The following is a 17254-nucleotide window of genomic DNA, read 5'->3' as shown; positions in this document are numbered from 1 at the left end:
TTGTTAAAATGAATAAATCATCTATTGAGATGTTTTGATTAGATTTTTTCACAAGCAACACATGTCCTGGATGTTTTTTTTTTTTTTTTTTTTTTTAAATTTGAAGAAAGCATTTAAACTGAAGTGCCTCAGGCCCTCAGTACTAGTCTGTATCTGTGAACATTTGCTTTTATTTAAGTTAACTGAGCCATTATTCATAACGTGTGATGCCAAATTCAATAATGGGCTGCACAGAAATATGGGTTAAATTGCTCTCAATTCACTGAACTACAATTCGACGTGTTCGCCTTAGATAACAATAACTTTGTGAATATGTATTAACATCGGAATAGTCCTCAGAGATGTAATGCATATATTTGATGTATTCCATGACTGACTGGACCAGCCAGCATCATCGGGAATAAAATAGATCTGACCAACTTAGAGACAGCTGAACTAATTAAATGGATAAAAGATATATATGGTCTCCTCTGAGTATGTAAAATTAATAGCAGACCAAAGGACTCGCCTCTAAGCCTACTTCATCCAAGCTGCAGAGCAGCTACTGAGGGCTGTCTGTGTGTGTGTGTGTGTGTGTGTGTGTGTGTGTGTGTGTGTGTGTGTGTGTGTGTGCGCACACGTGCGCACGCACTCACTCTTGTGGTGGAACAGTGGTATTTTAGCCCTTGTGTGGTGTTTGCATTATTTGCAAGTGATTCACCTGATTGAACCTGATTCAACTTTTGTGTGTTCAGAACAACATGAACACCTGATGAGTTTAAAGTCATGATGTGAGATCTAATAATTCCTGTAAACTTATGTCAAACAATAACAGTTGTGTGAGAGAAAGTTGATGAGTGATGAAGTTGAGAACATTGGATAGAAAACCTGTTTTATTTCATAAGCACCGTATGAATCCAGTAGATTTGGGGGTTTATTGACTGAAATTGAGGTTTGATGAAAGGAGTGAGGCAGTAGTTATGTTCTAGCTGCAGGTAAGAACTATTTTCATTGTTGATTATTGCTGCTCTGTAGCGGAGCCAGAGTGGGGGCAAGGGGGCGGTCGTCCCAGGGCCCACAAGGTCATAGGGCCCCGTTTCATGTGATGTGTTCATATTTACTCCTAAATAAATTATTATAATAAAATGTGCAGTGTGTGCAAGAAGGTATACGCATACGATTGTGGGCTCCAATTTGCCAATTCTTACATTACGACTGTCCATGAATGCATCAGAGCTGTAAGCAGCGCTGATTGGCTGTGCGGCATGAACGAGTTTTTTCTTTTGCACTTGATCTGAACTCTTTGGAGGGAAGTTAAACAGTATGCTAAACACTATGCTAGCCGCTAGCGGTACTACCCAAAATCTAACATCGGAGCCACTGGTGAGTCAGTGAAACCTTCAGAAATATTATCTTTTATCAGAATGCTGTGGTCTAAAACTCCTGCCTATTTGAATGTGCCTTGTATTGCCCTCAACTATAAGAGACTGCAGAGTCTATTTTTTTTCTAATATACAGTACGTGAATTCCAAAAGATATAGATAGCTGTGTCTATATCTATCTGAATAGATTGTGTAATTTTAGACCAGCCGTGTTCATTTTATATTTAAGCTGTATCAAAGATGGTACAGATTTAGCCCGTGAGTTTTTATCTGAATTTTCAGCACCATGGACAGCGGACGCTCTGAGATTGACAGCTGTCAGGCTGCATTTGTTGTGTGTGTGCGTGCGTGCGTATGTGTATTTGTTCTTCAAAACAAGTTTGTGAACTGATTTGTGACTTTATTCTGCTTTCTGAAGCATATAGGTTTGCTTGGCTCAATAAAAGTGAGCATTAGTGTGTTGTTTGATGGTAGCATGAGGTATTGTTTGAATGGTAAAATTACTATCATAAAGGCCTGTCGAGAATGCTCCGCCCCCTCTGTACTGAGACCCACGCTCCGCCTCTGTTGCTGCTGTTTTTGTCTCCTGTTGTCCTGGAAGTTTTTTTAATGCCATCTCTGTCCCAGTGAACAGCTCATAATCATTCAATTTAAAATGTGCTAATCTTAACGTTTATAAGTTTGATGTAAGAAAAGCTATGGTGAAGGTTACAAATACATCACCTTTCATCAGGGTGGAGGAGGATTTAGCGCTCTCATCTCACATGAAGAAGGTCCCCAGTTTGAGTCCGGCTGTTGGCCTTTCTGTGGGGAGTTTCCTGTAATTCCTCAAGCTCCCTCCCTCCCTCAGTCCAAGAAAACAAACTCCAAATTGCACATAGATGTGCGTGAGCGAGTGACTATACTATGAATAATGGACTTTGACCTTTGACCTTTCCGTTTTCCTGATGAAAACAGGATCTTGCAGTTAAAACTGAGCAAATCAATAAAGATAATGAAAGAAAAAATACAAAACAATTATATCGGGTTAAATGAGCGACAGTGAGTTAAAAAACATCCAGCTGCTTGCACGTACAAGTAACTCACATCCAAACAAACATGCCAAAATTCAAGGTTACAAGTAAAACATTTTGCTCTACAGTCTCAGGATGAAGTGAGTAACAGTCCTAAAGTTGTTTTGCTGGAGGTTTCAGCATCATGTTGCAGTACATCTGAAGATTTTTATTTTCATCCTGGCCATGCTTTTTTTTTTTTCCTCCCCTTCCCTCAGTGCAGCTGCAATGACCACTTTCCACCACTAGAGGGCATGCCAGGTAGACGCTACAGCTCTCAACGGAGGCCCAGCCCTGCCAACATGCCTTGGCCTTGACCATGCACTTGGGAAGCCATCATTTATTTTTGGAGCCGTAGGCTGCGTGGATGCTGTGAGACCGGCAGAGGGTGAGGAGGTGGGAGGGTAAGGAGGAGGAGGAGGAGGAGGAAGGGGGTGATGAGATGCAAGGAGAGGGAGGGGAAGCAGGGCAACGCACGCCAGCGCCAGTGACACAAAAAGCATTGTCCTGATTTAATGGCTGTGAAGTCTTGCCTCCCCCTGGTCCAAGGAGCTGCTGATGCTTAATTAGGGCGAACATTCGTTCAAACACACAACAAACGCCGCATACTCACACACACACGCAGACGCACACCTCAGCCCCAGCCTCTGCCAGGATCTCTGCTACCAGCCCCGAGCAGAGATGATTCAATCCCACTCTGACATCGTATGAGATGAGTTATGAAGACAGAGGGCTCTCTGTTGTAGCGCCGTGCAACATATTCACTCTTCTGCCAGTATGGAGACCATAAAATTGTCACCAGGCTTTAATGTGAAGAGTTAAACCTCTGATGAGTCATCAAGTGTAAAATCAAACAGGCCCATGGTCCATGATTCATAACTGCACGGGGAGTTGTAAGCTAGTTTCTGTAATGACGAGACGAGGAAAAAAAGCAAAAGGAGCAGCAAGGGAGAATTCATCCTCAAATATGGTTTTTATGTGGCCTGTTATACCTCTGTCACAGTGAGCTGATGGCAGGTATGACTGACTAAACTGTAATGACTTATGCATTTACGACTTAGGATTTTTTTTTTTTTTTTTTTTTTACAAGGTATCATTAGACAGATGGACTTGATTTTAGTCAGGCTGCAGGATTCGCTGTTTAAAATTGTGTTTTGTTTCCTATTTTCACAAAAGAGTTCTGTATCTACTGAATCATGGGTACCAAACATACAGCCCGCAGGCCAAAACCGGCCCAGCAGAGGCTCCCCTCCGGCTCAAGGGAAGACTTTGTATGGTGCAGAAATTACAAAAAAGACACTGAGTCCAAGTTTCCAATATAAATAACTTGTTGGATTAAAACTAGTAAACATTGAGAACTGAAAATGAGAGCAAAATGAAATTGAAATGAGGGAGCCACAACAATTGGTCAGGATAGAATAACTTTGGAAGAGTGGAGTCTAGATTGCATTCATTTAAATGAAATTTCTGATTGTATTAAATTTTGTATTAAAAAAAGGGAAAGAAAATAATTGAATCTGAACATTTCCTCATTTGTTTCCCCACTAAATAAAATGAGGAAAACGTGGGTTTTGTTTTTATCAGGAGGTTATTGAGATGAAATGTGAGTGTGTGTGGCCCCCAAACTACTGTAAGTTGGACATCTGTGTACTGAATGATTGTACACTGAAATAATTGCCAAGTTTAATCTTGTTTAATTTTTGATCTGACGTGATGAATGACCTCGTTCATTATGTAGAATATGTGTTTTACTGATATGAACCTCTGAGAAACACCTTGAGAGTCTCTCTCTCTCTCCCACACACACACACACACACACACACACACACACACACACACACACACACACACACACACACACACACACACATTATTACATGGATCTGTCTTGCTGGTTCATGCGGGACCCAAATGAGCCTATGTCCCATTTGTTCAGGTTTCTGTTATTCAGAAGTCATCCTGCTTATTCTGTCTGTTTAACATGGCAGGAAGCTCAGAGTGAAACACCAGATGAATATTTTACCGTATCTTTACACAGAGAAATAAGGATACAACACAAAGTTGTGTGAGACCCTCACAAATATATGCCAAAGTGTTTCTTCAATGGACTTACATCCAAATGTATTAAAATTCCCTCCTCTATTATGTGAAAATGCATATTTCTTAATTATTCATTGGGAGGCATTGAAGCATGCAGGTCTTTTAAATTTTTTATTTCTGCTCGGCTTCAAACAGTAGATCTTGTAAAGGGGACCCAGTTTTGGGGTGTGGGAATTGCTGCAGGGCGAAGCTGACAGGATTTTCAGTCTCGAGGCCCCGCTCGCTTTTTCATTACAGCAAAGCAAAGGAACAAATCCAGGTCAATTAAAATAAGGAACAAGAGGGCTGTGTGGCTGCCTGGGACCTCAGTCACTGCCAGTATCCGCCACAAGAGGGCACAAGGTGCTCAGATATGTCTTCAAAGCAGAGGATCTTGGAGGAACACATTCCAGCAGCCTGCAGGACTGGTGTCGGCCCAGATAGGCGCAACCACAGCATCACCTCACACACTTCACTGAAGGTTAAACAGGCTTTTCCAGCAGAGATCTTCACATCACCTGTCACAATAAACACAGCATCATGACGCCAGAATATGTTTCAAGCTGCAGTTTGAAAGCACAGTTAAAAGCACCAGCGAGCTCTTCATAAAAGTCCATCACAGGTCTCCTCTTCCAGGTCTTACCCCTGAGAGCAAGACAGAGAGAGGGAGAGAGAGAGAGAGAGAGAGAGAGAGAGAGAGAGAGAGAGAACGCCAGCCAGCCACCCAGCCAGCTGCATCCCCTCCTCACTTTCCATGGCGGTCGTTAAAAACTCTCAAAGTGACACACCCACGTAAAAAGCATCCGAGGCTAACCTGGGGAGTGTCACATTGAATTTAATGGCCTCTTGTTTCTGCGCCACGCTGTACGGGAAATCATATCTTGATGTGAAAGGTGCTCTCCCTCGTCTGCCTCTTAATATGTTGTGACGCAACACTCATGCATCCCTGTCTTTGTCTGTCTTGCTCTCTGTCTCTTTCTCTCTCTCTCTCTCTCTCTCTCTCTCTCACACACACACACACACACACACACACACACACACACACACACACATACGGAAGCCCTACCTCAGCCCTAAAGACTGAAAAGCTGTAATTGTGTTTATGACACTGCTCTGACTCTGATGCTGGCCACAGTCCAGTGTGTGTGTGTGTGTGTGTGTGTGTGTGTGTGTGTGTGTTTGTGTATATTTGTGATAGATTGGGTAGCTAAATATGTGTTAGGTAAATGTGTGAGTGCAGTTGAGTGTGCGACTGTAGCCTCCTTATGACCTCCCTGATGGCCGGAGATGGGTTGAAGTCATAACTCTTCTGTCGGGCTTTACCCTTGAGCAATATCACGGGCCGTCTGAGTGCAGCAAGTCAAACCACAGAGCTTCCCTCCATAACTGCAGACACACACACACACACACACACACACACACACACACACACACACACACACACACACACACACACACACACACACACACACACACACACACACACACACACACACACACACACACACACACACACTCTGGAGCAAACTAATACACCCAGACAGAGGCTTTTCTACTGAGGCAGTCCAACAATGTGATGGCCAAAAGAAAAAACAAAAATGCTGGAATGTTGTAAGTTTAACAAGTAACAGCAAAAAGCATCTGTCTTCAAATATAATTAGAAGTAAAAATATAAGCATCACTTCTTCAGATTACATTGTCTGAAACGGAGGATAAATGCATTAGTGTTTTACTAAAATCCAGCATGATGCAGCAAGAGTGTCGAACACTATTTGCTCATGAAGTTAATGTGAAGCAGCGTTATCACTCTTCTTTATCAAACTCTGTTTTTAACCAGAGAAAATTACATTTTTATAGCTACTTTTTTTTATTCCAAAACAAATCCTCTCCTTGTTATTCTTCTAGTCCTACAATCTTGAAAATGTGTGATGATTGTTGATTTTTATCCAGATAAAATGAACCCAATAGCCTCATTGTATTTCAATATAACCAGAAAGTCACTTTGAGCATTATGTGAGGCAAGTGCTTTGTTTTTACCCAAATATTTTGAATTAAAAAGCCTTTCACTTTAAGTGCAATATTTACAATTTACACTTGATTATATAAGATTAGACTACTTGTATTTCTTACTACTCTTTACACCTCAGTGAGTCAATCAATCTGCCAATAAGTCACCCTCAGACAATAAATCACAGCTCAAAATGATTCACACATAATTGCCAAAACCCATATACACCTACGAATATGGGTATTGATGCATGTGCTAAAACACATACGTAATTTTCTCGAGTGATGAAATCAAACTTTTTTTCTGCAAAATCAGCTCGAAAGAGTCACTGAACATAAACCTGATGGGAGTCAGATCTGTAAAGCTTTGCTCTTCAACAACCCAGTGAAATGTTTGGAATCTGTTAGGGCTCAGGACATTTTCAGGAGGGATAACTCTGAGGTCAGATTTCTCATTTTACATGTTTGCACATGTTTTTCATCTTCACATGATGGAGCTGCAGATGATGCAGCACTGAAATATGACGCCTGATTGGTAAAAATATATCAGTTGTTTTTGTGAAGGCCTTTTTTTTAAGGTTTTTGAATGGAGTGCATCTAAGCCTGGATTTAATTTCAAGAATAACAAGGCAATAACTGCAAATCCAAATAACCAGGTTAAAACGGAATAAGTCTAAAGGACAGTAGAAAGTGCCCCAAAAGCTGAGAGAGTGAAGCATTCGAGGGCAAAGGTTCATGTCTTGACTCTTGACTGCCGCACAAACATTTCCACTTCCTCAACATTTCGTCCAGTGACACGCCGGCCGCCTGTAGCCGTTAGACTGAGAGGAAACAACAACAAAAGACTCTTGCATTACCATTATTACCATTTTGGGTGCTTGCCAGCGACACTCCGGATTACCTTGCATGGCAGACAAATTGGCAATCGGAACACCAGTGTAATGGAGGCTAATTGCCTGAGTGCAGGGTTAGTTTGTATTTCATGCAAATCTCATGTGCATAGTAGTGAGGCTTGGCTGACAAACAGGACAAGCAATAGCCATTCTGAAGCAAAACTTAATTGAAAATGGCTCTTTGACACGGGCTGTTTACCTCATATCCACTAATTATTGCTCACAAGCAGAGATGAGCTCATCCTTAAATTTACTGTTATGTGAGATAAGGTCCCCAGACTACCATTGATGTGATAACATTTGCACGACCTAAAATTATATGCGGTGCTTTAACTATTTATGACAGGACATCTTTTTCCATATATGGTCTCTAATTCTAAAATAAACTCTTTTTTTTTTGGTTAAAAAAAGACAACAAAAACCACTTCATGTGGAAAAATCAGAATAGGAAAGTTTTGACACTCACCTTTATTTGCTTTCTCACTCTGTGTTGAGTTTTGAAGCTCTTCGACCAAAACTACAACTCCTTTTGTTCCCTGTGTGTTGAGGTTTGCTCTCAAAGCTGTGATTAATCTGGGAAGGTTTCAGATGATTTGGATGGAGAAAAGGAAGAGAATCATATTGTCTCTAGCCATTTTTTGAATTCTTCTAGTGATGTGAGATTATAGACCACTTGAACATGAATTGTGATTATTAATTCATAATTCAATTGATTTGTTGTAACAGTGGGACATATGACAGGTGTTTGCACAACCTTAATATAAAAAGTAACAGATAATTTCATTTTAAAGTGTAGTTTACATTGGATTTATGAAAATGCAGCTCTTAAACTAAGATCAACTAATGTTACCTCGGTAAGTCAACATAGCTTTCCAAAACATCAAACATAAAAGTAAAATAGTTCTTGTTGGTTGTGAACCAAAATTAGCTTATGCTGCATGAGGCATGTAACACATCTTATTTGAGAAAATACTGACATCTTTTCTTCACGTGATATCTGTTACCACAAACTGCAAGAAAAGCGTGTCTTTGAAAAAACTGTTGGCTTTGGAACGAATTTTATCAAAAACCTCAGACTGAAGTGATCCAGAACTCCGCAGCAGCAGGTTACAGACCCCTGTCTTCTGTAAGGTAACACACTTTATCATCACTTTATTCATCATGAAAAATATCAAATAATAATGGACATTAAAACATTTTAATATTCTAATATTAAATAGTAACATATTTGGATATCCTGTGTAATGAAATAATAAAAAAATACACAAAAATAATAATAATTAAAAAAAAATGCATTTTACTTGGTTATTACTTACAAAAGCCATTTCTCATAGTCATGTATATTTTTTTTTTTACTATAGTAAACATATGAATCAGGGAGTACACCTTAACCATTCAGGAAAATATGTTTTTTTCTTTTTTGTTCTTCACATTTTAAAACAGAAAACTGATCATGCATGTAGCTTCATTTCAACTCTGATGCCTCGTCTCACTATTCCGACAACAAAACAGCAAAGTTTGAATGACGTGCACCGCAAAATTTTAGCAGCAGAATTTGCCCGGTAGGAGAGGAGGGGGCACATCCGCCTGAGTTATTGTGGTGTAAGTGGGTCAGGTCACGGTCAATAATACAATATGGGCAACATGTAGTAAGTCAGCAAGTGTGTTTCCAAAATAGAGCCTACTGTTGTGGGACAGCTGCACAGTCGTTCATGGCCGAGGTTCAAGGACTCACGTGGAGCCGTGTCACTGGATCAGTCAAGACTTTTCCTGCCCTGCGCTTCGTAAGACTGACACTGTTGATACCATTTACTAGATAAGAGCAGTAGTGCTGTTGTGTTGCTGTGTGAAGAGCACCTAGTTGCTCCTCGCTTGCTTTACCATCTGCATCAAGCCGCCGTTCGGCGCCAAGATACACACAGAAGCCCCTGTCCATGCTGGGAATAGAATTTTTCCAGCGAAGAAGGTCAGGGGTCACATTTCTAGCCAAGGTTGACTGTCCTCGGGGCTAAATAAAGAGCCTAGGGGTTGCAGAGCAACACAGGCGAGCCCAGGCCTTCACACTCAATTAGAATCAAAACAACCATCAAACTGGAGCTTGGATGCAGATTTGTGAAATATAAGGAAAGTGAATCATGGAGCCAGGTGGCAGCAGTGGCCGACGGGTGAAAAAACCCCATCACTGATACCTGGATTAATCGTCTGACAGGCGGCAGTTCATTCATCATTAGCAGCTGTTTTCTAACTTAGTCGGCTATTGTTATGCTCTTTCCAAGGTGTTTTGTTTACTCTCCACAAACCAAACAGGACCTCTGACCCAGTCGGTGGAATGCGAGAGCGGAGCCACAAAGCGGGAGGTCACCGCCATCATTTACATCCTAAACACATGACGGGCCGTCAGGCGGAGGTTAAAGCTGGTCAAGTTCACGTCCGAATACAATGTAAGGAGGGTGAGTGTTTCACACACAGAAACACTCGCTTACTTTTTTGCATCCGGGCAGCAGATACGGTGATTTCTTATGTTTTTCTCCTTCCTTCACAGGAGGTCAAAACAATTTTTATTTTCCTTCAACATGCTGTTGCATGTTCACCACCTTATCTTGTCTCTTCCATCACACAATACATCTGGTTAATGTGCTTGGATTCGAATTAATACTGATGAATATGTGCAACTGAGATGGGAAAATAACGTGTTCCTAGTGTGTAGTATATTCTCCATCAGCCATGGCAAAGCCATTCATATGAAAAGATCCTCGCTGAATAGATTTGCATAGAAGAAGACAGAAATTTGTCCTTGCCCAAATGAGAACATGGTGCAGCCAAACACTTAGAAAAAAAACAGATTTCCAGGTTGTCCTTGTCATCCTTTGATCCCCTGTGAAAAGGCTAGACAGTCATGCTGCAGTGATCAGTCAGGGTCAAAGTCATACTCCACTTTCCCTCCCTCCCTCCTCCTTTTTGTGTCTCTACTGTAGTTTTGTAGCTTTGGCAGCTGGTGGTGCTGTAAGACTTGACTCTCCCCCCACTTTTGCTTCCCCCCCCCCCCCCCCCCCCCCCCCTCCATAACAAGGCTGTCACCTATTCTATCCTCCTTTGTCCTCTCCCCTCCATCACTCACCTCCATACGTCAACGCTGAGCCAATGCAGCATCCTCCGCCAGCCCACTATGATGGGGTGAGCGGGGGGGACCGGTGCCCTACGCAAACTAAGCCGGACAAGAGCAAAAGGTGCCTCGCAGTGAGAGTGTGGTAGAATGAAAGGAGCTGGGGGTTTTTCACAAAAGGTGGTTTTTAGTGATCCCGGGGAAAATGTGGGTTGGGAAAAAGGGGCTGATGAGGGTAAAAAATCAATATTCAGATACTGACACACACATGAACATGCAAGATGAAAAAGTGACTGCATCAATTGAAGTGTTGTTTTTTTTCTTAGCACACGGTTCAATAGCATGATGTCTGCCACCAGGTCATTTGTGTGAATAGTATTAATTGGGTTCCTGGTGAGGCCACACAGCCAGCGGCTCAGTTATGATTCCGCTGGGTAAATATTTGCCTTTACTAACCCTCACTAGGTGCCATAATGATTCTTTGTGTGTTGCGCTGTGTACAATGCATTTCCGTGTACACATCAGTCAGTGCCTATGTCTGCCTGTGTGTTTGTGCGTCTGTGTTGCAGCTCGACCCCCCCCAACCCACCCCCTAACATTCCCCTTCTACAGCTGCAGCTCAGCAGAGTTTGATCAATAACGCGTCCTTCATTCTCAAGTCAGGCCTGACCTTGGCAGCCTTTTGTCTCCTTCCAGGGGCCAGAGTGCGCATGTACAGGTTGGAAAACAAGGCTCTCAAAAAGTCCACCCTTGGAAGGAAAAGAATTCCCCCCCCCCCCCCGATGCTTCCACACCACAGCATTCTCATTAAGAACCTAATGAATCATATATTTATAGCATTCTTATCTTAGCGTAATGAGGTGATGCCACTTTTGAACTCATTTGCTAAATTACCACAGGGCACAGTGAAATGAAATAAACTTCCAATTCCTCGCAATGGGCTGCTTGCATTGATTTTCAGGGGGCGACAACAACAGGGCCGACCCAAAGCCGAGCGTACGTCCCCTCACAGTCACAGAGGACGGAGTCAGCTGAGAGTTTGGAGCCATTTGGAAACACTCGAAGGCAGAGCTGCTGCAGAGGGGTTGATCTGACAGGTCTGCATACATGTAAATGCACCCTGATGTGCCCTGCAGGTGGCACCATTCAGAGATTAGTCCTGCAGTCACCATTGCTCAGTAATGTATGTTTGGATGGCCAGTGAGTCAGAACAATTGCCTCGCAGGTAGATTTTGAGTATGTCCATAAGGCAATAATAAAGCTATCAACAAGTTACTTTGCAATGAACACCTAAACATTATTTTGTACTTGTAAAAAAAAATAAAAAGGTTGAGATAAAACTTTAATGAGGATGAAAAGGGGTGTTTTTGTTGGAATTGTTTTTATGTGGAACACTTTTTTCAAATTACAAAACAGCCGATTGTTAGATTACATGTCATGGTGAGCACATTTGTACATGAGCCATTTGGTAATGTGTTTCTGCAGGCCAGTTACATCAAGATCAATTACAAAATTTGAACATTAGGACAGAGAAATTACAATATTGCATACTAATCCTTCTGTAGCCTTGTGGGAAAACTGTGCTAGATTGAAACAGCCTTGCTGGCTCCGGGGATAAACTGTGAGTGACTGACTTTGTTTAAAAAAAAAAAGAAAAAAAAAAGTCTATTTTAATTTTACCCCTAAAGCCTGACAAATTATTCAAGAACTCAATTCTAACAATTGTTTTGCCCAATCATTGCACTGTGTAATGTACTGGAGGTCAGCCGTTCCACACTGTGAAGAGGTGAAGAAGAGACAACAGACGGGGAGGACTGGATGGAAATGATTGTCAGGTGCGATCTGTGAGCGAGGGGTCCCAGCTGGGTTGCAGGGGAAGGTCAAGACCAGCAATGTTGTGTGGCTTAGAGACGGTGGCACTGACCAAAAGGCAGGAGGCTGAACTTGAGGTGGCAGAGCCGAGGATGTGGACGTTTCCACTGGGTGTGAGCAGAATGGACAAGATCAAGAGCGAGCACATGAGAAGGAGTTTGTTGGGAAGGTGAGAGTGACGAGGTGGAGATGGTTTGGTTGTGGATGTGGGAGAGATTTTGGCTCTGTGTGTGTGTGTTGGGGGGGGGGGGGGGTCATGCAGTGGATTAGGTTGCTGAGAAAAATGAGAAGAGGTGGTGCACGGAGACAGTGAAGGAGGACATGCAGGTGACTAGCTGTAGTCATGACAGTAAAATATTTAAAGATTACTGGTAATGTCACAATGAATGCTACAAGTATTAAAAAAAAAAATCACATTTATTTTCCTGTTTGGGTTATTCTGCACTTCGCATATCAACACAACATACAGAGCTTAATGTTTTTCCTGTTGTGCCAATATCAAATGGTAGAAGGAAATGAACAATTACAGCTTCATTCGCGTAAATGCCACTTTTACAAAAACATTTTTTCAGGATTTTAGTTTTTTTTTTTTTTTTTCATAGAACCAAACATGTCAGAGAGTTGTCCACTAAACTTTAATCAAAACAATACGTGAAAACAGATGATACTCCTCTCTAAACTTTCCTCTTCTGGGTGCTGATGTACAGAACTGTAAGGAGAAGAGAAGAAAAGTGAGGCTGTTTTATTTCCTGTGGTTAAGAATATAATCATGCATGAAAGTTCTTAACTTTCTACAAATATCAAAACGCCAAACAAAAGCTTCATGGAAATGAATGCAGCATCAAATAACATGTTAAAAGTTGAATGTTCAGTGGCTGTTGCTTCACCTCACACATCACTCATACAGAGTCGCTCCAGGCACAAATTTTATTTGAGGAGACCATCCCAATATAGATAATCCCTGAAAGAATAAGTCTGCTGCACTGGTGCGCTCATCTGAAACCAAGAGTTGAATACAATGTTCTTTCCCCAAACTACTCCCGATTCTCAATACTATTTGCAGTCACCTCGCCCTTCACTTCCAATGACCGACCACAGACAAATCCTGTGGTAGACGCTGACCCAGTGAAGCACGCTTCTCCCACCTGGGTCATGATAAAGATAAACTACAGGATTGTTTTGTCCTGAGAAGATGTGTTTGACCACAGGCTATGTTGAAGCGCAGACAGGTAAACCGTTTGGTATGCTTTTCTTTAAAATCCACATTCATCAATGTGTTCTATTTTGACTAAAAAAGAAAAATGCCTGTCTGGGAACTCGAAGCTCTTTTATCAGACTGAAACTCCACTGGTAGGCATGACTCAGACTGAACATTGAATCATACAGTAGATACAGTACATGTCTGGAAAATGCAGACAAAAGGGTAAAGACAGTTCACAAAACGCTCATGTCTGATCGTTGTGGTGAACACAGAGAAGATTAAACTGTTCAAAGGATCCTTGGACTGAACTGACAGTCACGAGTACTTCCATTCAAAGAGCGGCACAAGTTTATTACACATTACTATGAACAACCACTTCTAGTTGTTCTGCTTGCACTGACTAATATGGAGAGTTTTTAAATGTAACTGCATGTGAGTGTTTACAAGAAACTGGCAAATATCCACCAACATTTGCAAAGAAGAATTCTTTGCTTTCTATAAATTTGGTGTGCGTGTTTAATCCTTTACATGCAGAAAATATCTTCTCACCATGCAACACTAATTACATTAACACTTTATCACCTTCACTTTGGCAGCATTAATTTTTGCCACGGAAAACCCCTAATATGTTTAAGAAGAAATAAGTGAAATTAAAAAGGGGCTCTTAGTGTTTTCAGAGTTTTTAGTTTACACTCTTGCTTTCTTCCAAAAAGCCAGAGTGTCGTCTGTGTCCTTTTAAAAGTTGTCACTGTTAAGACTATCCCACATATTTAATGGTAAAGTCATTTATTAAACTAAACGAAAACTGTAGATTCACACAAGCCTTCGTACAGTAACTGAGTAACCAGATTGAACATTTCCCATAGTTTCTGTTTAACTGTGGCTGTTTTCATGAAAAGAATTCATCCTCAACTAGCAGCTTTCAAATATTCTAGAACATCCTATATTCTGGGACAAAAGGGACGTTAGAATTTGTGGTCCAGTATAATATTCTAGTAGTGCCACCTCTCAATGTTTTCCATCAATCATTAATACCCTGCTCCAATGTGGAAACTTTTACAGCTTCAACATTACAGACACTGAACAGCATTCACCAGTAGAAAACATGACATGTAATCCTGAGCAGCAACTCCCAAAGAAATACCTCAAGCATTCAGAGACATGAGCACGGGTTAATGTTCATTCTGTTCGGTTAGGACAACTGAAGCGAGGAGATTAATGATAATCAGCCTGGGAGCTTGTTGTTTTTTCTCCTAACTCCAGAAAGTCTCCACCTGCGAGCGTGTTTCTGTAGGTTCCTTCCCGTTTTAAATTTGCACAATCATCTTTGCAGTCTTATGTGGAATTGTAAGTTTTTCTCAGTAAAAATGCCTTGAAATGACCACTGCATTTTGAGTTATAAAAATAAAACTGAAATGAAGCCATTGTAATTAATTATGGAAGCAGGATAAAGTCAGTTGTGCCCCCCCCCCCCCCCCCCTTTCCCCCAAGAAGTCTTCAAGCTGGAGCTGCAGCAACTGATGAATTTATGAAAATAGCTGATCTGCAGTATCATTGTTAATGGATTTGATAAGTGTACAAGTATACCTGTCAATTCATTCAGACTTATGATTTTCATACACACCAAGGCTTATAAAGTTTTATTAGTCTTAAAGTATCCTTGAATATCTAAATGTTTGGTTAGGTCAACGAACATTTGAGGGTCCCTTTGAGGCTTTGGAAAATGCACATCACTCTCTGTCACGACTTTACACATTGATATGACCTAACCAACTACAAATAAACCTTTACAGCACCGGTTTAAACTATACTTTTTAATCTTACCATTGTTCCCTCTGAGGAAAGCATCTCCATACTTGTTTTTCAGCTGCCCATTGACATACTCCTCTGTCTGCTCGATGGCGATGTTCATGTACCCGTCCAGACAGGCGAGCACACCTGCACACACAAACACGTCAATACGTGGGTCCCTATTAAACATAGCAAGCTGAAACGTGTTGAGAGAAACCAGCAGATTTACCTCTGTAATCCACCCCCGAGTTTAGCTTGACCACCACCGGTCTCCCGATGATCTGCTTCAGAAAGTCGCTCGGGGTTTGTTTCCTGAGGCTCATCTTCAATCTGAAACCGATGAAAGTGAACAATTTTAGACATTTTAGGACGATGTGATAACCTGATGCATCCTTACTAGACACGTGAAACGCCATTCGTCTCATATTTTACGCAGAGAAGTTATTTGAAATGAAAAACAGCAGCTGAAACTCGTCGGGTTTATTTTCGTTGAGCGCTAATGTAGCTAACAGTTAGCCGCTAGCTGTTTTAGTAAGCTAATCCGCAAACTGTCATTTAAAGAAGTACACTATGCACTTTATGGTGAGAGAGGGGCACTATCCTCACTCTCAATGTAATATATAACTTTCGTAGCACTGAAACATCATAATGAAAATAAAAATAGTTGAACGTGCGTGTTAGCAACTCGCTTACCAGACGTTCGTGTTTAGCATGTACGGCGAACTGACCAATCACGCTGGAGCCGTCTACGGGACCCCGGTGAGGACACAAAGCTGAAACGCGCAGCTGTTATGTGATGGTTTGATTAGGACGTGGGTGTCAAACATGCAGCATGCGGGCCAGAACAGGGCCGGAGGTAATTACCAAGCTTCAGGAGCAAATTAAACTGTAAGTCAACTCACTTCTTGTAAAATGATGCAGCAATTAAGCACCACGAAGTTCTGAGAAAACTAAAACTTACTGTGAAGATATTTTGATATCTTGTGCAATAAAATATGAGTAGCTTCAATGCAAAACATTTTGATTTTGTGGAACCACCAATTTTTTTATGTATTTTTTATCTGTATACATTAACAAAGGAGAGGGAGAACTTAACCCTATTACCTAATAGCTCAAACTAGTTTGTATGATGTGGAGAGTCACTTCAGATGTTTTGCATTTTCACACAGATGTATGAATGTTTGTAAATGTCAAATCATTTCCAGATATTTACAAGTTGTTTGAATAATAAAATCAAACATAACATTACCCAGTTCCAGATAGCTTTGAGAAAATGTTGTGTCTTTGTAGATTCACTGTAGATTCACCAGATGCACATGTAAATGATGAATGATGTAGAGCATTGTTGAAATTAGACTTGAAATCACCATTATTATCCTCACACTGAAAGAGCACAAAATAAACAGCATGCAAGTTAAAGTAGCAATACTTAGGGATAAAGTTTAATAAGCAATGTTGAATAATATTATGTACTGGGCTAAGCAGTGACTGGTATTAGCATAAACCAATGACATTTTTTGTCACGTAGAGCTGCAGGTAGTTCTGCTCAAATCAAGTGACAATGTTCTCCACAGCCGCTCATCACCACTGTGGATGCATCAAACTACTGCAGTCATCAGAGTGTCTGGAGATGACAGGTCTCAGTGCAGCAGCTGAGGTCTGTGGGGTAGAGGTTGAAGAGAAAGAATCCCCTGATGGGCCCCGGTGTTTCTGGCCACTTCCTGACACACAGTCCTGCAGGCGCACGTGTCTGCCTGCCTGTCAGGTAGTCAACAATCCAGGACACGAGGGGTTCGTCCACCTGCGTTGTCATCTACTTCTCACCTAGCAAAGCCGACCTGATGGTGTTGAAGGCACTGGAGAAGTCAAAGAACATGACTCACAGGGACGGCCGG

The 17254-nt window shown here is 41.4% G+C and overlaps 1 protein-coding gene across 1 annotated transcript; it reads right to left on the bottom strand.

Annotated features, from left to right (window-relative positions):
- Nucleotides 1-12881: 12881 nt before the first annotated feature.
- Nucleotides 12882-16096, bottom strand: lsm6 (LSM6 homolog, U6 small nuclear RNA and mRNA degradation associated). Its single transcript, XM_030095210.1, has 4 exons — nucleotides 16053-16096; nucleotides 15589-15689; nucleotides 15393-15506; nucleotides 12882-13076 (listed from the first exon to the last, which is right to left on the bottom strand). Exons 2-4 carry the CDS (start codon nucleotides 15680-15682, stop codon nucleotides 13042-13044), a joined length of 243 nt encoding a protein of 80 aa, XP_029951070.1. The 5' UTR covers nucleotides 15683-15689; nucleotides 16053-16096; the 3' UTR covers nucleotides 12882-13041.
- Between the last annotated feature and the right edge of the window lie 1158 nt (nucleotides 16097-17254).

Source organism: Salarias fasciatus, chromosome 6, assembly GCF_902148845.1.
Source record: "Salarias fasciatus chromosome 6, fSalaFa1.1, whole genome shotgun sequence".
Lineage (NCBI taxonomy): Eukaryota > Metazoa > Chordata > Actinopteri > Blenniiformes > Blenniidae > Salarias > Salarias fasciatus.
Note: the sequence above shows the minus strand (reverse complement) of the source record. Positions and strands in the feature narration are given on the sequence as shown.